General features: G+C 51.3%; 1 protein-coding gene and 1 long non-coding RNA gene across 3 annotated transcripts; one reads left to right on the top strand and one right to left on the bottom strand.

The window, feature by feature from the left end:
- Positions 1-1,893: 1,893 nt before the first annotated feature.
- Ca7 (carbonic anhydrase 7) lies at positions 1,894-10,017 on the bottom strand. 2 transcript variants are annotated; one of them, XM_005318269.3, is made up of 7 exons: positions 9,843-10,017; positions 7,118-7,315; positions 4,781-4,899; positions 3,924-4,019; positions 3,758-3,820; positions 3,072-3,227; positions 1,894-2,675 (listed from the first exon to the last, which is right to left on the bottom strand). In XM_005318269.3, exons 1-7 carry the CDS (start codon positions 9,880-9,882, stop codon positions 2,553-2,555), a joined length of 795 nt encoding a protein of 264 aa, XP_005318326.1. In that variant the 5' UTR covers positions 9,883-10,017; the 3' UTR covers positions 1,894-2,552. The 2 variants fall into 2 exon arrangements, with proteins under 2 accessions (XP_005318326.1, XP_040135481.1); XM_040279547.2 differs by lacking the exon at positions 9,843-10,017 and adding an exon at positions 9,325-9,832.
- On the top strand, positions 8,843-12,263 carry LOC120887965 (uncharacterized). The gene is made up of 2 exons (XR_005731388.2): positions 8,843-9,695; positions 10,200-12,263. It is a non-coding gene; the product is annotated as an uncharacterized LOC120887965 (long non-coding RNA).
- Positions 12,264-15,885: the final 3,622 nt, after the last annotated feature.

Here is a 15,885-nt window from a genome sequence, read left to right as displayed (position 1 = left end):
GTCAAACCCTAGGTTGTGATTATAACATAAGGAGGCTACTTTGGGTTTTAAAATAGTTTTAAATTTTAAAAATGTATTAAGGGAAAGGATTTGGGGGAGTGAAAATTCTTGGCAGACTTGGGATAATTATTATAAAACCAGCTCCTATTTTCCAAGTGCTACTCAGTGCCAGACCTGTGGTGCTACCATCCCTGGGAGGGGCTGGACAATGTCCCTGGTACATCCAGCAGCATTGAAGCTATTATGCCACCTCTGAGCGGCCACATTATGCTATCCTTCCTTTCCTTGGGCCCAGCTGCTCTGGCATATAGCAAGAAAGTTCCCAGACAGATCCTGTTCAACTCTAGCTCTGCCACTTACCTACTTAACCTCCCTGAACCTAATTATCCTATCTGTAAAATGGGATTAATGACAGTTCCTGGGTCTTAGGGAGAGAGCTGGATATCTTACGCAGGCCCTTCACAGGGCCCTAACAGTTCACATTGCTAGTACACTTCCCTGCTACCAAAGCCATCTGCCCCCAAGCTGAGCAAACACTATCCTCCAGACAGCTCCCCCACCTTCTCACCCCTCCTGAAACCGGGAGGAGAAGATAGCCCCTAAGTCAAGCCAGTGGGCGTGCAGAGGCAAAGTTGTCTGGTCCTGCACTGGGGCAGATTTTGCTGAGATATCCTGTCTCTCCTGTCCCCCCCACCTTCATGTACTCTGGGGACAGGTTTGTCCTGAGCATGGGAATGGGAGGGGGGACCAACAGAGCAAGACTTGCCCTTCCCTGCCTCCCTGAATTCAAAACTTGAATATCCAGAAGTACCCTGTGGCCTGGGAGTGGACTTCTGGTTTAGTGACAATGACAAAAGCTATAGGCAGTCAGCATGCCTCACCAACCAGCCCCTCTCAGTCATGAAGTTAGCACTTCTTCCCAATGGGGTTTGGTCGTGCCCCTGCCCGTCTCCTCACAGCTACTCAGCTGTCCCTTTCTTTCCCTTCACAACTAAACTTGCACATGTGCTCTCCTGGCTTCTCATTCCCCGTCTCAGCCCCCCTCACTGTCTGCCTCCTGCCCCCCCCCCCGCCCCATCTCATCTGGGTCAAGTGCTCACTGGGTCTCTAAAGCCAGTTGTGAGCTTGCCTCCCTGAGCTCTCTGGACTTAGGATGGGGCTAGGTGGAGGCCAGCAAGGTACTTAGGGTGGAAATTTAAGACAGCACTCACTAAAGATTTGTGCAAATGAAGGGTTGGGGCCTATAGTTTGTGCCTCAATGGTTTTTTTCCAGGGCCCCATCAATACTATGTGTCCAACTGATCAGCTCCTCCCAGGGTCCCCAGTCCGTGAGGGGGGTCCTCCCACTTCCTCTGGACAATTCTCCCTCACACACAGCCAAATGCTGCCTTTGAGATGCACCTTTAAATCTCACCTAGTTCCCTCTTCCCCTCCTTGGCTACCCTGTCCTTTTACTCCTGACCACCCACCGGGCCCCACTTCCTCCCTGCTGCCATGTTCCACAGGGATCTTCCCCATATGCACACGTGGCCCTGCCCCTCCTCTACTGCCAACCCCGTGGCTCCCCACTAGCTTAGGGAGAAAGAAAGGCCCAGGCCCTTCCCCGGGGCTCTAGTCCCACTGACCCTTTTCAGTCCCCCAACCATTCTTGGTTCTCACCTCTTCCCTCTACCTCAGCATGGCATTCTCTTCCCTCTGTCTTGGAGTACTGGCTGGAATTTCATCTTCTCACAAAACAAGGTAGACTATCCTTTTCTTCTGTTCCCATCACCTCTGTCCTGCCCTTGTTATAATCTCCCTCTGCCCATTACAAGTCCCTCCCAAATGTGCCCCACTAACCACCACCGACTCCCTAAAGCCTAGAACAGTACTTGACATAGCATAGGCACTCAGTTGTGTTCCTGCATGGATAAATGAGTTTATTAATTAATACATCCATGGGTTAGCATGTAGGGGGCTTTGATGATTGGGTGGGGACAAAGGGAGATAGATAGTGTATAAGCTATAGCCAGGGCCTGCCCGTGGCAGCAGATGGCTGGAGGGAGAAGGCCATATCACCTCCAGCAGGCTGGGTGCTAATTAAATGGCCTGGCAGTGAGGTGTGCTCCTGGTGGAGGCCTGCAGTCGAGGTAATGCCGAGAGGGCAGCTCTGCCCACCTCTAATTATTGCTTGAGTCTTTCTGGCAGTGCCAGCTGCCTGCCCCAGGGAGCTCGGTCTTGTCCATCACAGTGTGAGCTCAGAGTGGGGCTGCTGCCACTGCCAGTGGGGAAGACAAGAGGAGGTTCCCAGGGGCCTTTGGGTCTTGGAGAGCAGAGGCAGCCCCAGGTTTGGACCCTGCTCAGCGCCTGTTCTTCTAGTCCCCAGGGCAGCTGCAGGGTGCCCTCAACTCCAGGGTCCCATCAAAAACCCTCCAGAGTGGTCAAGGAGCAAGCCGGCTGAAAGGGGGGTCCACAGCACCCCCAGGCAGGGAGCCTCAGATGGTTTGGTGTCTGCTGACATGGAAGCCCTTGGGAAGATGGTGCCCTTGTGGTCAGCTGGGCAGGTGGGCAGCTCAGGCCCGGAAGGAGGCTTTGACCACGCGGCCCTTCAGTGGTTGTGGTGGCCGGAAGTTGTTCACCATGTGGATCCTCTCATCATCCTCTGAGGTGAAAAGTAGGCTCCGGAACTTCTCCATCTTGAAGAGGCAGAAGGGTTAAAATGGGGATGGTCCCAGACCCAGCAGCTGGCATATCCTCTTCAACTGGTCCGTCTCATCCCCACTCACTCTCCTCTTTGAGACCCAGCCCCAGATACTTACTCCTAAAGGGCCTTTGAACTCCACTTAGTTCAAGTCCCAATCCTGTCCAGCTAAGGTGTACCAACAAATGCAGCAGTTCAATTCCAACACAGTAGAGGTGGTCCCAGGATCCAGGTGTCTCCCTCTCCCCCAGTACATGTCTAGGTCCTAAAGACTAACAATCAAGCTAACCCCCAACCAAGAATCCAAACTTTACTAGCAATATGGTGGGGGGCACCCTGCTTTGGCTGGGCCCTGAGTGCCCCCTTAACCTGGGGCTCTGGGAGGACTCACCTGCCTCTCAGAGATGCTGATGGGCTCTCGGAGTACAATCCAGATGACACTCTCACTGAGGGGGGGTGTGGTCAGGGAGCCTGGGTAGGTCCAGTAGTGCCGGCTGGTAGGCAGGAGGCACTTGGGGTTGAAGCAGCTAAACTGGGCCTTGGTGCCCTGGGGAGCAGGGTATGGGGGATAGACCTGGAAGTCAGCACAGACCTCCCACCAAGATCAACCCAGCAGCTTCCCCACCCACTTCTATCATCAGGATTCAGGCTTCTTCTTGGCTCACTGATGCAAATTATGGGCAAATGTCTATGACCTCAGAGGCCACCTCCCCGGCAGGGCTGGGCCCTCAGCACCCGTTTGCTTGTATGTAAAGGTTGTGGTTCCTGGGCTCCTGGTCACCGTGTTTACTCCCTTGCCTTCAGCTTTCCTCGGTGGCACTGTTTGTCAGACTACCATTTATTGTGACCAGCATCTCACAAATCCTACTCACTCCTGGGTTGCCTGGCAACCAATGGGGCAGTGGACCTAGTGAAGAGGAATCAGGAGAGGGCCCTGAAGGTACTGTCCTTTGCCCTTGGTCTCAGCCAGAGTTTGCTGCCAGAATAGAGGGCTGAATGGGCCCACTCATGAGCCAGCTGGCTTCTTCTCTTCTTACTAAGCTGCTCAGGATCAGGGACAGGGAGCCCTGGTCTCACCTTAAACCGAACCATGTAGAGGGCATCCGTCAGACGATTCATGCTAGGGTGCTCATCCCCCGTCTGTTAGGGAGAAAGTGGTGTGAGCCCAACACCCCTGCATTCCAGAGATAGAGGCATGCCAGGCCTCCCTTACTCTTCCTGGTCCCAGGGACCCACCACTCACCTCCAGGAAGACACTGACCACAGCCAGGCCATCGGGTGCTGAGGCTGCCTCCCCAAAGGTACTATACTTCTTGGCATTCCAGTGAACTAGATGTAGCTGGAGGAGCAAGAACAGGCCAGGCCAGGCCAGGGCTTAGCACCTTGGGGACAACGGAACTCTGAGCCAGGCTTCCTTCACTCCGTCCTGACTTCTGCCCCTCTGCGGGGAAGGCTATCAAACTTTCTAGGCTTGGGGTCCTGAAGTGCAGGGGAGCCCCAAAAGTTCCCAGTAAGCATCTACCCATGTTTGGGCCCAACCCTTCCCCAAGCCCCAGGAGACCCAAAAGGAATCTGACTCGGGTTCTGCCTTCCAGTGAACTAGCTACGAAATGAATGATGGCCATCCCTAGTGACATTTGGAGGTGGCCCCTGCAGCGAGTTCAAAGAAGTAGATGAGAGCCTTGGGGAAAGGCATTCCAGGCAAAGGGATCAGGAGTATGAGAAGCGATAGGGAACCAGGTGTGGACAGGTGTATGCATTCATCACATGCAGCCCAGTGGGGAAGAGGGCGGGGGAGGTGAAGCCAAGCCTGGTGAGTCCGTGCAGGGCCATGAATGCCAGGTTCAGCTTCTGAAGGGCTTTCAGCAGGGTGTGGTGGGACTGGGCAGGACCTTCAGAAAACCAATGCGCAGACCAGGACAGCAGTGGGCAGAGCTCAGAGGGAGACACTGTGCTGGGGGCCGGTAGAAGGCATCTCACCTTAAAGTCCCCTGGTGTTCCCCTCACCCTCTCCAGAGCTCTACCCAGAAATGCTCAAGCCGCTGACTATGGCGTCCCTATCCCTTCCCCAGGCAGCAGCGGGATACAGAGGGCCCTCACCTCGCTGGGGAACGACTTGCCGTCCACAGTGTGCTCTGAGCCCGCATCATGCTTCTTTCCCCAGTGGAAGTGGAACTGCCTGAGGCGGTAGGGCCCTTCCAGGGGGCCCCCAGTCACCACTGTGGGTAGAAGTGGGGTTTGTGGCAGTGGGCATGGTGGGACCCACACTGCCTCATGGTGGCGGTGCCAGGTCCAGAGCAGCAGCCCAGGAAGTGGATATGTGTTTCATGTGGAGAGTCCACTGGACTGGCCAGGCTGGGGTGAGTCTCCACCGACCATCACAGCCTGTAATCTGGGTCAGGGCAGAAATCCTGACAGCCTGCATTTTGGGACTGACCGAGTACTGCCCCCTCCTTGGGGCCATTCTCTTCACTCCTTCTGATTTCCTGTGGAAGCTGGGCCCCTGCCTCCAGGTCCGCCTTGGCACTAACAGTAGACCTCCCCGGTCTGGCTCCTGACCTAGGCTGGCTTGGAAGGATTCGTTTGTTTAGTCCTCATGGTAGCCCACAAGGGCCAGAACATATTATTATTCCTATTTTACAAAGGAGGAAACTGAGGCACAAGAGAGGGCAAGGCATTTGCCCATGGTTACATAGCAAGGCACTGAGGTATGGTATAAACCCGTATTTCTTGAATTCTGACCCAATCCCCTGATCACCAGGCCATACTGCCTCCCTGCCACCTTGAGCCCCCCAGAACTTGGTATTGCCCCAGAGCAGGAAGCCAGCTCCCGAGAGTCCTTACCCTCCTATTTGACAGGCTCTAGTGCCCTCAGTGCCATCTGCAGCACAAATGACCTCTCTGGAGGGTCCCACTTGTTCTGAGCTTGTGACTTTCTCACCTTGATGGTCGGTGAGCTGGGGCCATGCACAAGGCCTCCTGGGGACTGATAGAATTTCTAGCTGAAAGGGATCTGGCAGCGGAGGGGGCCCCAGCCAGGCCTGAATGTGAGCCCCTAGATCAGGTGACGGCCCCAGGCTCAGAGTTCCCCTAAGGCCCTTCCACGTTGAGTGATCAGGGCAGGTCCTTGTCCACCTGGGGGCCCCTCAAGGAGTACAGGACAATCCAGAGGCCCCTTCTTGCTGCCCAACCTGCCTTACTTGAGAAACACGGCCTGTCCAGCGCAAAGATGAAAGTTGAGAAAGGGAGTCTGGGGATGGGAGGCAGGAAGGCCACCCTATATTCCCAGAGGTGGAAGGAACAGGGCTTGCAGGCCGAGCTTCCAGATAGGTCTGTAAGCGTCCACCTCTTTGAGTTTGCTTCACCTGGGACCCCTAAGTATCTCTAACCCTCATTCTCTAACCTCTCTCCCTGCCCACCCTCCTTCCTCCCTCCTCAGTATTCTGTTGGCACCAACCCATTCGACCTCCAGAGTGAACTGTGCTAGGTGAGTGTGCTAGGTGAGTGAACTGTGCTAGGTGAGTGGCTCACTGCCTCTTCAGGTCTGGGTATTCTGTCATCTAGCCCCGCGTGTCCTCTTCCTAAAGTTTTTCAAGAGTTTTTTCCTTTCTTGGAGCTCAGTGCAAGGAAATGCTTTTCCTCTCTCTCTCCTGAGGATTGCTTGACTTCCTCCCTTACGCAACAAGAACTATACCCACTCTCTTTCCCTTTTCCCTAGCCTACCAGGAACTCAGGATTAAGCAATTTAGATCAATCGCCTCATGAAAATTCTGGCTTTCCTCTTTTTTTGTGCCTTTTGAATTTCTTTTCTTTTTCTTTTGTGGGGATTGAAACCACAGGCACTCTACCACTGAGCGACATCCCCAGTCCTTTTCTTATTTCATTTTTTATTTTGAGACAGGGTCTCTCTAAGTTGTCCAGGCTGGTCTTGAACTTGTGATCCTTCTGTCTCAGCCTCCCAGCGTGACTCTTTTGTTTTTCTATTTCAATATGTGTGTGGAAGGGTAAGAAGTGGGGGGTGAGGGTTCAAAGAACTGGACACTTCCTAAGAAATTCTAAGAAATTCTCCTCACCCAACTTCCTATCCCACAAACCTAGTCATAAGGACAAAATCTCTTCACTGAAGAGTACTCCTAAAGCCTCTGCCTAGGAATTTATCACGAAAGGACCTGGACTCTAATCCCAGGGCAAAGAGATCTAAGAAGGAGCTTCTGTGAGTTCCTATGGGCCTATCTGTGGCCCAAGGGAGTTGAGACCTTTAGTGAGTTGGAGAGAAAGACTTTGGGGAGCAGAACCAGCTTGTTCTGGCGCTCCCCAGCTCATTGAGCTTCTGTTCGCCCATCTGAAAAGTGGACTCTTGAGAGGAACAAATGAGCTAGCCCAATAGGGTTAAGTCCTAGCAGGGACAGGTTCCAAGTTTTGGCAGGGGCCACTTACCTGTTCGATCATCGCTGTCATTGAAGTCTACCTGGACAGAATGGCCATTGTTGGTGATGCTGAGGGATGTGCAGACCTCATAGGAAAGCTCCAGTGGCTGCAGGCTGGGTGAGTACACAGCCTGGCTGGATATGATGTTGATGGGTGACTGTCGGTCTCCCTGGGCAATGGGATACAGCTTGTGCCAATTCAAGGGGCCTGCAGGCAGGGATGTGGCAAGGACTCAGGATAGCCAGGATCTCTGAGCTGCAAGCTGAAGTAAGTCCTGGGGGTCGATTCCCAGGCATCCATTCAGTGAGCCTCTGCTTTCCCACTCTGCCAATTCCCCTTCAGCCTTCATTTCCTTGTCTGGGAAATGGCTTCACTAAAACTCCCCTCCCAGCATGCTAGGAGGCCCAGAGAGGAAATGAATGAAAGGGAACATTGTGCAGCTACAGACTCAGAGGTGGTTCCAGGTAGTGCATCTCATAACCTCCAGTCCCCAACACACACTCAAGGAGGCCCCAAGCATCTAAAGTCTCTGATCTTAACAAGTATTTAACCTCTTCCTGCATCCTGAGTAACTTAGTGCAAACTTGATGTTTGTGATACTGATAACAAAAACTCACATCAACCTAACTTTGGCTCTGTGACATGTATTTGCTCCTCACAACCATCTTGTGAAGTAGAAACTAGCATGATGCCCATGTCACAGACGAGAGGAACAAGGGCCATGCATGCATGTTCACACACACACACACACACACACACACACACACAGTATAAACACAAAGTATGTACCTGTACCATCTCTGGTTTCCCTCTCCAGGCACAGGCCCAGAGGTCCACTGAGATCTTCATATGTGTGCACACATGTGTACCTGGGTCACTAGGACAAGCTCAGAACAACGCATGTGCTCAAACACACACACAGCCCTACTGACTACATTTGACACACATCTATGCACCCTCACACACAAACACCTCCTGTTGGAAAGCCAAGTTCACACAAGAGGACCACAGCAAAACACATGCCCATGCACACACATGCACTCATACACACACCTGCATGCACACCCACAGGCGCCCACCACCTGCCTCCCAGAGGCTCCATCTGCAGCCGAGAGGCTCAGCATCTCCCTGGGGAACATCCTGAGATGCAGCCTATTTTTAGAGCCACTGCCGGCTGGTGCTTCTCCCCCTTTTTGGCTTCTTAAGTTTTCCTGAGAAAACAGCAGCAGGTGCCGACAGAGCTGTGTCCCCAATGGATGACTCAGAACTCCAAATCGTGGCCCGGCCCCACTGGGTTATTTTTGAAGCCCTTGAGAGTGCTGCCGCATGCAGGCACCACTGTCCTCTGTCCTTTGCTTCTTCATTGCCCCTAGACAGAACAACCCATGTCTAGTTGGGTGAAGGGCAGCTGCCTGTGGGTAGCAGGGCCATGGGACAGGCCATTCAGGACCCTGGATGCTCAGAGCTGGTGGGCAGGATTAACAGGAAAGGCTGATGTCAGAGGACTCAGACTCTGGTAGAAGCACCCAAGAGCTAACTACTGGAGGAAGACGGTCTCCAATGTGTGCTGTCAATCTGCCCCTTTTCTGCCTTTTCCTCCATCTTTGCTAGTCTCAGTTGCTTTTTGTTTGTTTGTTTGTTTGTTTGTTAATGTCTCTGTCCAATTCCTGCATGTCCAGATCTAGGGTTCCACTTCCAAAATATGCTCCTTTGTCCTTGGGGGTTTGAGGGGACCAGAGACTCTGAAGCACCTCCCTGATTCCCTCTGATCCACTGTAACTTCATGTCCCCAAAGACTGTGGCCAGGGACCCCTACCCACCCTCATAATGGAGCTGGAGAGTTGGGTGCCCCTTCCAACCTCCATCTGCCCTACTTGGGTTCCCCTACCGACAGCCTGGATCTTGGGGGTACATCGCTCATCTTAGGGAAATGAGGAAGCCCTTACTCCACACCTCCCTCCCTGCTTGCTAAGAAGTAGCCTAAAAGGGAATTGTCGTGTCCCAGACCCACACAAAAGCCGTCTGGCTCATCTTCTGCGTCTTTCTCCTTTTCTGCATCCTATAGCAACTGTGGCAGGGTACATCTATTTTCCCGTTAGACCAGGAGGCTGGTGTCGGCCAACTCCCACCTCACACCGGACGTGCTCAGACACCCTGCTCAGTGTGGACACTCGACACATGCATGAGCACCCTAAATGCCCCTTTCCATCACTTACCAGTGGCCACAGCAGCTTGGACGCTTCCACCGGGAAACTCTTTCCCCGGGGACACGGCGCCCTTGCCTTCGCGGAGCCCAGTTTCCCGGAGGTCCCCGCACACACGCCGTGCGCGCACCCCGTAAAGACACCCGCGCACAGCGCTCCGCCGCGACCGCCCCCCGCCGCTGCCCTGGGCCATCTCCGCGCGGCGCACGCCTGGGGCGAGTCAATGAGTGCCCAACCGAGTCCCAGGAGCGCGCGGCAGTCAGGGGCGGCGCGGAGGTGGCGGCAGGACGCGTGCCACCACTGGATCCCTGGCTGGTGGCGGGGAACCTCCCGGCTCAGCGCGGACTTTGCACTGCTTGCAGGGGAACCAGGGCTGGGGCCCGGTAAGGGGGCCAGGTTCTGGGGGATGGACAGGAGAGGGGTCCAGGTCGATCTAGGAGCATGGGAGTTGCGCGCTTGGGAAACCCAGCTGGGCGCGCTGGTCTGGGGCGAGTCCAGCTGGGTCAGGGCTGGCAGGGGTCTGCGCCTACCGTCGTCCTGGCCGTAGCCCCAGCCGTGGTGGCCGGTCATGCCGCTGCTGTCCCCGCAGCCGTGCACCTGCCGGCTCGGCTTGGTCCGCTTGCTTGGTCGGGCTGCGGCTCCAGCCCTGATCGCTGCCGCGGAGCAGCCTCTTAAAACGGCGGCGGGCGGGAGGAGCAGTTCCCCGGGGACCCGCCCCCCACCCCCCAGCAGGGCGAAAGAGGCCGGCCCTGCTCTGCCCCCGCCCGCCCGCAGGCCTTTAAGTCCCCAATCGAGATGAGAGGTGCGTAGGGGGTTGGGGGGATGGGGGTAAACCTATCCTCCTATCTTCACTCCCAGACCTGACAAGTCTCCTTCTTTTCCCCCAGCACGTGTATGGACTCTGGGACAGGAGAAACCACCCACGCAGAGGGACTTCTCTACTTTGCATCCCCAACCCTGAGCTGTAAATGCCACCAATGAAGAACTGGACTCTGGGCTTTGAGTCTTCTGGGGGTGAAAAGTCCCTCTTCGAAATGCAAACTGCGCTGACCACCAAGGGTCCAGATCTGGAACTTTCCCTGTTGGTCAGATGCCCTGGCAGTTGCTAAGCCAAGCTTTGGGTCCTTCCTGTGATAAAACCCTTCCAGTAACGCTATAATGGTGGAGGGCTTACAGTGACTATATGACAGAGCAGGAGACTGAGGTCAAGAGAGGTTAAGTAATTTGCCCAAGGTCGTCTGATCAGGGAATGAGGGATTTATTCCCAGTCTGTCTCACTTTGGATGTGGTGGGCTTTACCACTTCTCCCTTGGTACTGGGGGCCAGTGAGGGTCCAGGAGCTCTGGGGTAGATGGGGTTACAGGATGGTCAATTCACACCCAGGTGAAACCAGAGCACTAAATTAGGAGTGGGGCAGAATGGCATCAGCAATGGGCATGGGGTCAGACAGACTCACCTTAACCAGCTTCCCCCACTAATCAAGTCTGAGGCCCTGCCTCCCACCCTCCTTTTCATTCTCTCTGCTGCTTCCTTCTTCCTTCAGGGACCCTTTGCCTGTCCTTCCACAGCCTGCTGTTTGTCTCCTCTCCTTGCCTCCCCATGCCCCTCAGCACACCTGCCTTCTACCCTGCACTCAATCTCAGTGTCTGGTTTGCTCAAACATTTCCCCACCCACCAGCCCTGGACCTTGCTTTGCTGTGCCCTCCTCCTGGTATGTCCTCTGTCTTCCACCCACCAGCTCCAGCCGGCCCAATCTGATTCATCTTAGCATGTGGCCTTGTGCCAAGGATAGGGCTTGTCTCTGGCTAGGCCTCAGCAGGCAGTTTTGGGAAGATAAACAGATGGATGGATGGATGGAAGGACAAGACAAATGATCCCACCCAGGGCCCTCTACCCAACAGGAGCTGAAGAGCCATTTGTGGAATGTCTGCTGATCAGACCTTGACCAGGGGACACTATTTAAGGTCCTGTTCTTGATTGACCTTGGGAAGGAAACTCATTCCTTCTACCTAGCTCCCCTGTATCTCTGGGTCTGTCTGTTTCCCTCTCCCAGTTCCCCAGATAGAATAGTGGAGATAAATTGACAGCTAGTTAGCTTGGCCAACACCAGTGACTTTCCAGTCCTGCAGAGACATCCTTCACTGACTCAAGAGCAGAAACGCCCTCTCAATATAAATCTGACCTTAGAGAAGGGTCAGAGGACTCATGATAGAGATGTAGGGGGTGTTCACGACCAGCAAGTGAAAGAGAATAGATCATTGCCAAAGCCCCAGGTCTTCAAGCCAGAAACACTACCTCCAGATCAAAAAAAACAAAGGCATGCCTCAGGGAAGGCCTGGAGCCTCTCTCCTGGAGGATCCAGCCACTGTTCTTGCAGGGGAGATACAGCACCTAGGGATCTAGGAATGGCCCAAACTCCATTGACCCACATCTTCCTCACAGCAACCCAGGCCTTTTCCTTATTTTTTTTAAAAAATAGTGCTTAAAAATAAAATTTGAATTCTTAATATAGTTTTGCATCCAGCTTCATCCACACAGCAACCCTAGGGACATTTGGGCCCCATTTTACAGAAGACAAAAGCAAGGCTCAGTGAGGTTGAATGGTGGGCTCTAGGATTCACAGTAAATGACAGAGCAAGGATAAAAACCTACGGTTCACTCAACATTGTCTAAAATCACAGACAGGGGAGGACGTGAATTTCAAATGTGTTTCTCATTTGCATGTATATTCAAGTTCTCTCAAAAAGGAATTAGAGAAACAAGGGAGAATGTTGTGCTTCCAGAGAGGCGATCAGAGACTAGAAAGGGCAGGGGAGGGTACCAAATGTGTACTCTCTACACTTCATCTTAGCCAAAAGGTCTAGAAGCAATCAGAATGTATATTTTTTGAAAGAATTAAAGTATATACGGTGTATTGCCTCCTCAACAACCATTAAAAATTGATTCAGTTCTTCCCTTTCTGCAGCCTGTCTTTAGCAATTTTCCCTGGGTGCTGGGAACTCAGGCAAGTGAAAGGAGCCAGTGACATCTGCCCTTATCAGGCAAAGCTCCAGTTGCCCCAGCAGCCCACTCAGGTCACTTTGGGGGGAACTATACCCCCATACAGACGCCTCCACTCTCAATTACATGCTGTCTTTCAGACTGAAGTGATTTATCTGCTTGAGAGTTTACTCTTTGGTCTCACTGACATCAATGGCTCTTGGTTTTCATTATTTATGGGGGAGGAAAGGGAATGAGGAAACTATGATGAGTAGCTTGAAAAGCAATGGGCTCATTTATCAAATAATCTTGGCCAGATTTCAATTCCTTTCAGAGGACAGTGGTTTTGCTCTACAAAACAAGGTGATCAGGGGGTTGTCCCTGCCTGCTCACTTCATGGGGATCCCTTTGCACATCCATTGAAATGACAGGTGTCCAATGCAGAAACAATGGGCAGAATCATGCCTCCTCCTTGCTGTTATGAGTAGGGCCAGTGGGTCGGGCTAGAAGTCTTATTCCCTGTACTTAAAATTGTATATATTGAGTTTAATACCCATTATCATATGTGCACACATGTGCACACGCACGCGTGCACATGTTCCACTCCAAGTATATATGTGTATGTGTACATGCAGGGATGCAAGGAGACTGAACTGTGGATTCAGAGAGACCTGTGATTGACTCCTAGCTAGCACCACTGGTTGTGTGACCTAGGCAAGTCTGCTTCACTTCTCTGAATTTTGGGGGTCTTGTTTTTTTTTTAAATCTATGGGATAGGGCTGGGGTTGTAGTTCAGGGGTAGAATACTTGCCTAGCACACGTGAGGCACTGAAACTAATAGACCCATAGGATGGTCAGATGAGGTGATAATCTGTGAGACTCCCGGGACCAAGGATGCAATCCTCTGATCCTAGGACCTCTACTCTTTCCCCTTCCCCTTCACTTCTTGGCCACATGTACAACTTTAAACAAATAGACATGGTGGCACATGCCTGTAATCCCAACTACTCAGGAAGCTGAGGCAGGAGAATCACAAGTTAGAGGCTAACATGGGCAATTCAGCAAGACCCAGTCTCAAAAAAAAAAAAAAAAGTCCAAACATTCCTGACTATAGTAATGATGGCTATTTGTTGTAGGGGGAAAAAAATGTAGGAAACAACTTAAAAATACAATTTAAATCACTAGTTATGTCACTAACCAAGAATCATCACTGTTACCACTTTAGTAACCATTCTGCCAAGTTTTTCCTGCTATGTACAGAACAATCAGTACTATATATATAGCTTTGTGACCAGTTTTTTTTTCCCCCTTGCTTGATTAGACTTGGAAAACTTGACACAATTTTCTCACATTGCTCTGGTACATGCATTATTTCCAGTTTTCACTATTGTAGATAGCACTGCAGTAAACATCCTTATTTATACATCTTTGTGTCTGATGATTTCCTTATCCTTGGGATAAATGCTAGAAGTGGGATTATCAAATTAGATTGTATACAAATTGTCAAGTAACTTATTTTATTTTATTTTGCAGTACTAGGGATTGAACCCAGGGACATTTTATCATTGAGCTACATACTCAGCCCTTATTTATTTATTTATTTTTAATTATTTTGAGACAGGTCTTGCTAAGTTGCCCAGGCTGGCCTTGAACTTGGTGTTCCTCCTGCCTCTGCCTCTCAAGTTGCTGGGATTACAGGCATGCACCACCATGTCTGGTGCCAAGTAACATTTTAAAGTGTAGGATATATGGTGGAATTCATTTCAGAAATTTATTCTTTCATTCAGTGAGCATTTATAAAAATTTATTAGATGTCAAGTGTTGGGCCAGGCATAGGTAATACAACTCTGAAGACTATAGACTCACTGCTGCCTCAGGGAGTTTACGGGACAGGGGAAAGAGGTGAGAATCAGTCAATGAGTACAAGAGTGACAAGGGCTAGGATGGTCAAGGACCGGCAGGGAGGGCTATTGGTCAAGGCCCTCAAAGTGTTCTGGGTCATGACTCATTTTTCCTGACTTGCCTCCCATAGCCTATGCAAACTTTTGGGATCCCATAGATCCAGGTTTCTTTGGATGAGACCATAAGGATGGATACAATATCAGACCTGAGTAGGGGTCTGGCCAGATCTGTTGGAGTATTTGTTTCTCATCCCTTAATTTTTAATATTGCCCTCCTCTACTTCATGTCTCTGCTGTCTCTGTAAAGCAGGGTTAGCAGCAGTATCTATTGCATTGGGTGAGCACAAGAGTTGATGCAGGTCAAAGGCCAAAGGCCTGTTTGATATATCTATGTACCTATATCTATATCTATCTATGTGGGGGGGGAGAGAGAAAGGGAGGGGGAGAGGAGGAGGAGCGGGGAGAGGGAGAGAGAATGAACTACATATTCCTGGGCCTTAACCCAGAGTTTCTAATTTAACAGGTTTGGGATAGGGCAAAGAATTTGCATTCCTAACAAGTCTCCAAGTGATATGTTGATGCTGTAGGTCCAGGATGACACTTTGTAAATCAATGACCTAAATGAATTAGGCCATGGCGTCCTGGCCTGGATACCTCTGGTTTGCTGCACGCCACAGCAGGAGAAATACACAAGTAGGCCCTGAATTCCCAGATGGAAGTAGTTGTATCTAATCAGCCTCCACAGCTCCAGTGAAGAAATCTTTAAATGCTCCAGTGGATTGAATCGTACATCCCACAAAAGTTATTTAAGTAAGTCCTAATGTCCCAGTGCCTGTGAATGTGAACTTTTGGAACTAAGGTCTTCACAGATGTAATCAAGTTAAGATGACATCATTAGATGAAGCCTGATCCAATATGACTGGTGTTCTTATAAGAAGAGGCATAGAACAAGACACAAGGGAAAAATACCATGTGACGAGGGATGCAGAGATTAGAGCGCTACAGCAGCAAGCCAAGGATTGCTGGCAAACCCCCAGAACCAGGAAGGGGCAAGGGCTGCTCTTCTATAGGTTTCAGGAGCATAGTCCTGCCCACATCTTGATTTCAGATTTCCAGCCCCCAGAACTATGAAAAATACATTTCTCTTGTTTTAAGCCACCCAGTTTGTGGTACTTTGCTATGGCAGTCCTAGGAAACAAATTCCCCGAGGTATCTTTTTACAGACACCACCAACACAACCCTTTTCAAAGTCATGCATTCCTTCATAGGCAGTATGACTCCCCCTGTCCCCTCCTCCCTCCCTCACCAAATTTGGGAATGTTTCTTCTCATGCTTTCCCTGACCGAACTGAGCCTAGGAGGCTAAGCGGTGGACTTCCACCTGTCACCTTTTTGACCTTCCTTCATTCCCTGAGTGTATTTTATTATCCCTTATATTTTCCCTGTCCAAATGGAGAAGGAAATGTGATTACATAAGCATATGATGATCTGGGAAAGCTTCATGTCTCTGTCTCTCATCAGTTGTGCTCCATGAGGGTTGGGTAGGAACAAGGGAAGTCACGGGAGGGTGTGCCCCAGGGAAGGACATTCATCATCTTGAAAGATTACTGTCAAAACTGTGCCCTTCCCCTGTCCTCAGTGGGGATCTGTGCTCATTTTCGTCTTATTTCAGGCAATTATTAACCTGAAGTTGC

This window comes from Ictidomys tridecemlineatus, chromosome 15 (assembly GCF_052094955.1).
Source record: "Ictidomys tridecemlineatus isolate mIctTri1 chromosome 15, mIctTri1.hap1, whole genome shotgun sequence".
NCBI lineage: Eukaryota > Metazoa > Chordata > Mammalia > Rodentia > Sciuridae > Ictidomys > Ictidomys tridecemlineatus.
Note: the sequence above shows the minus strand (reverse complement) of the source record. Positions and strands in the feature narration are given on the sequence as shown.

Coding starts and splice junctions, on each gene's coding strand:
- Ca7 (XM_040279547.2), bottom strand. CDS start 9,505: ATGGCCCAGGGCAGCGGCGGGGGGCGGTCGCGGCGGAGCGCTGTGCGC. Junction 7,316..9,324: donor CCAAGCTGCTGTGGCCACTG/GTAAGTGATGGA, acceptor CCCTGCCTGCAG/GCCCCTTGAATTGGCACAAG. Junction 2,676..3,071: donor TCAGCATCTCTGAGAGGCAG/GTGAGTCCTCCC, acceptor TGCCTCTTCAAG/ATGGAGAAGTTCCGGAGCCT.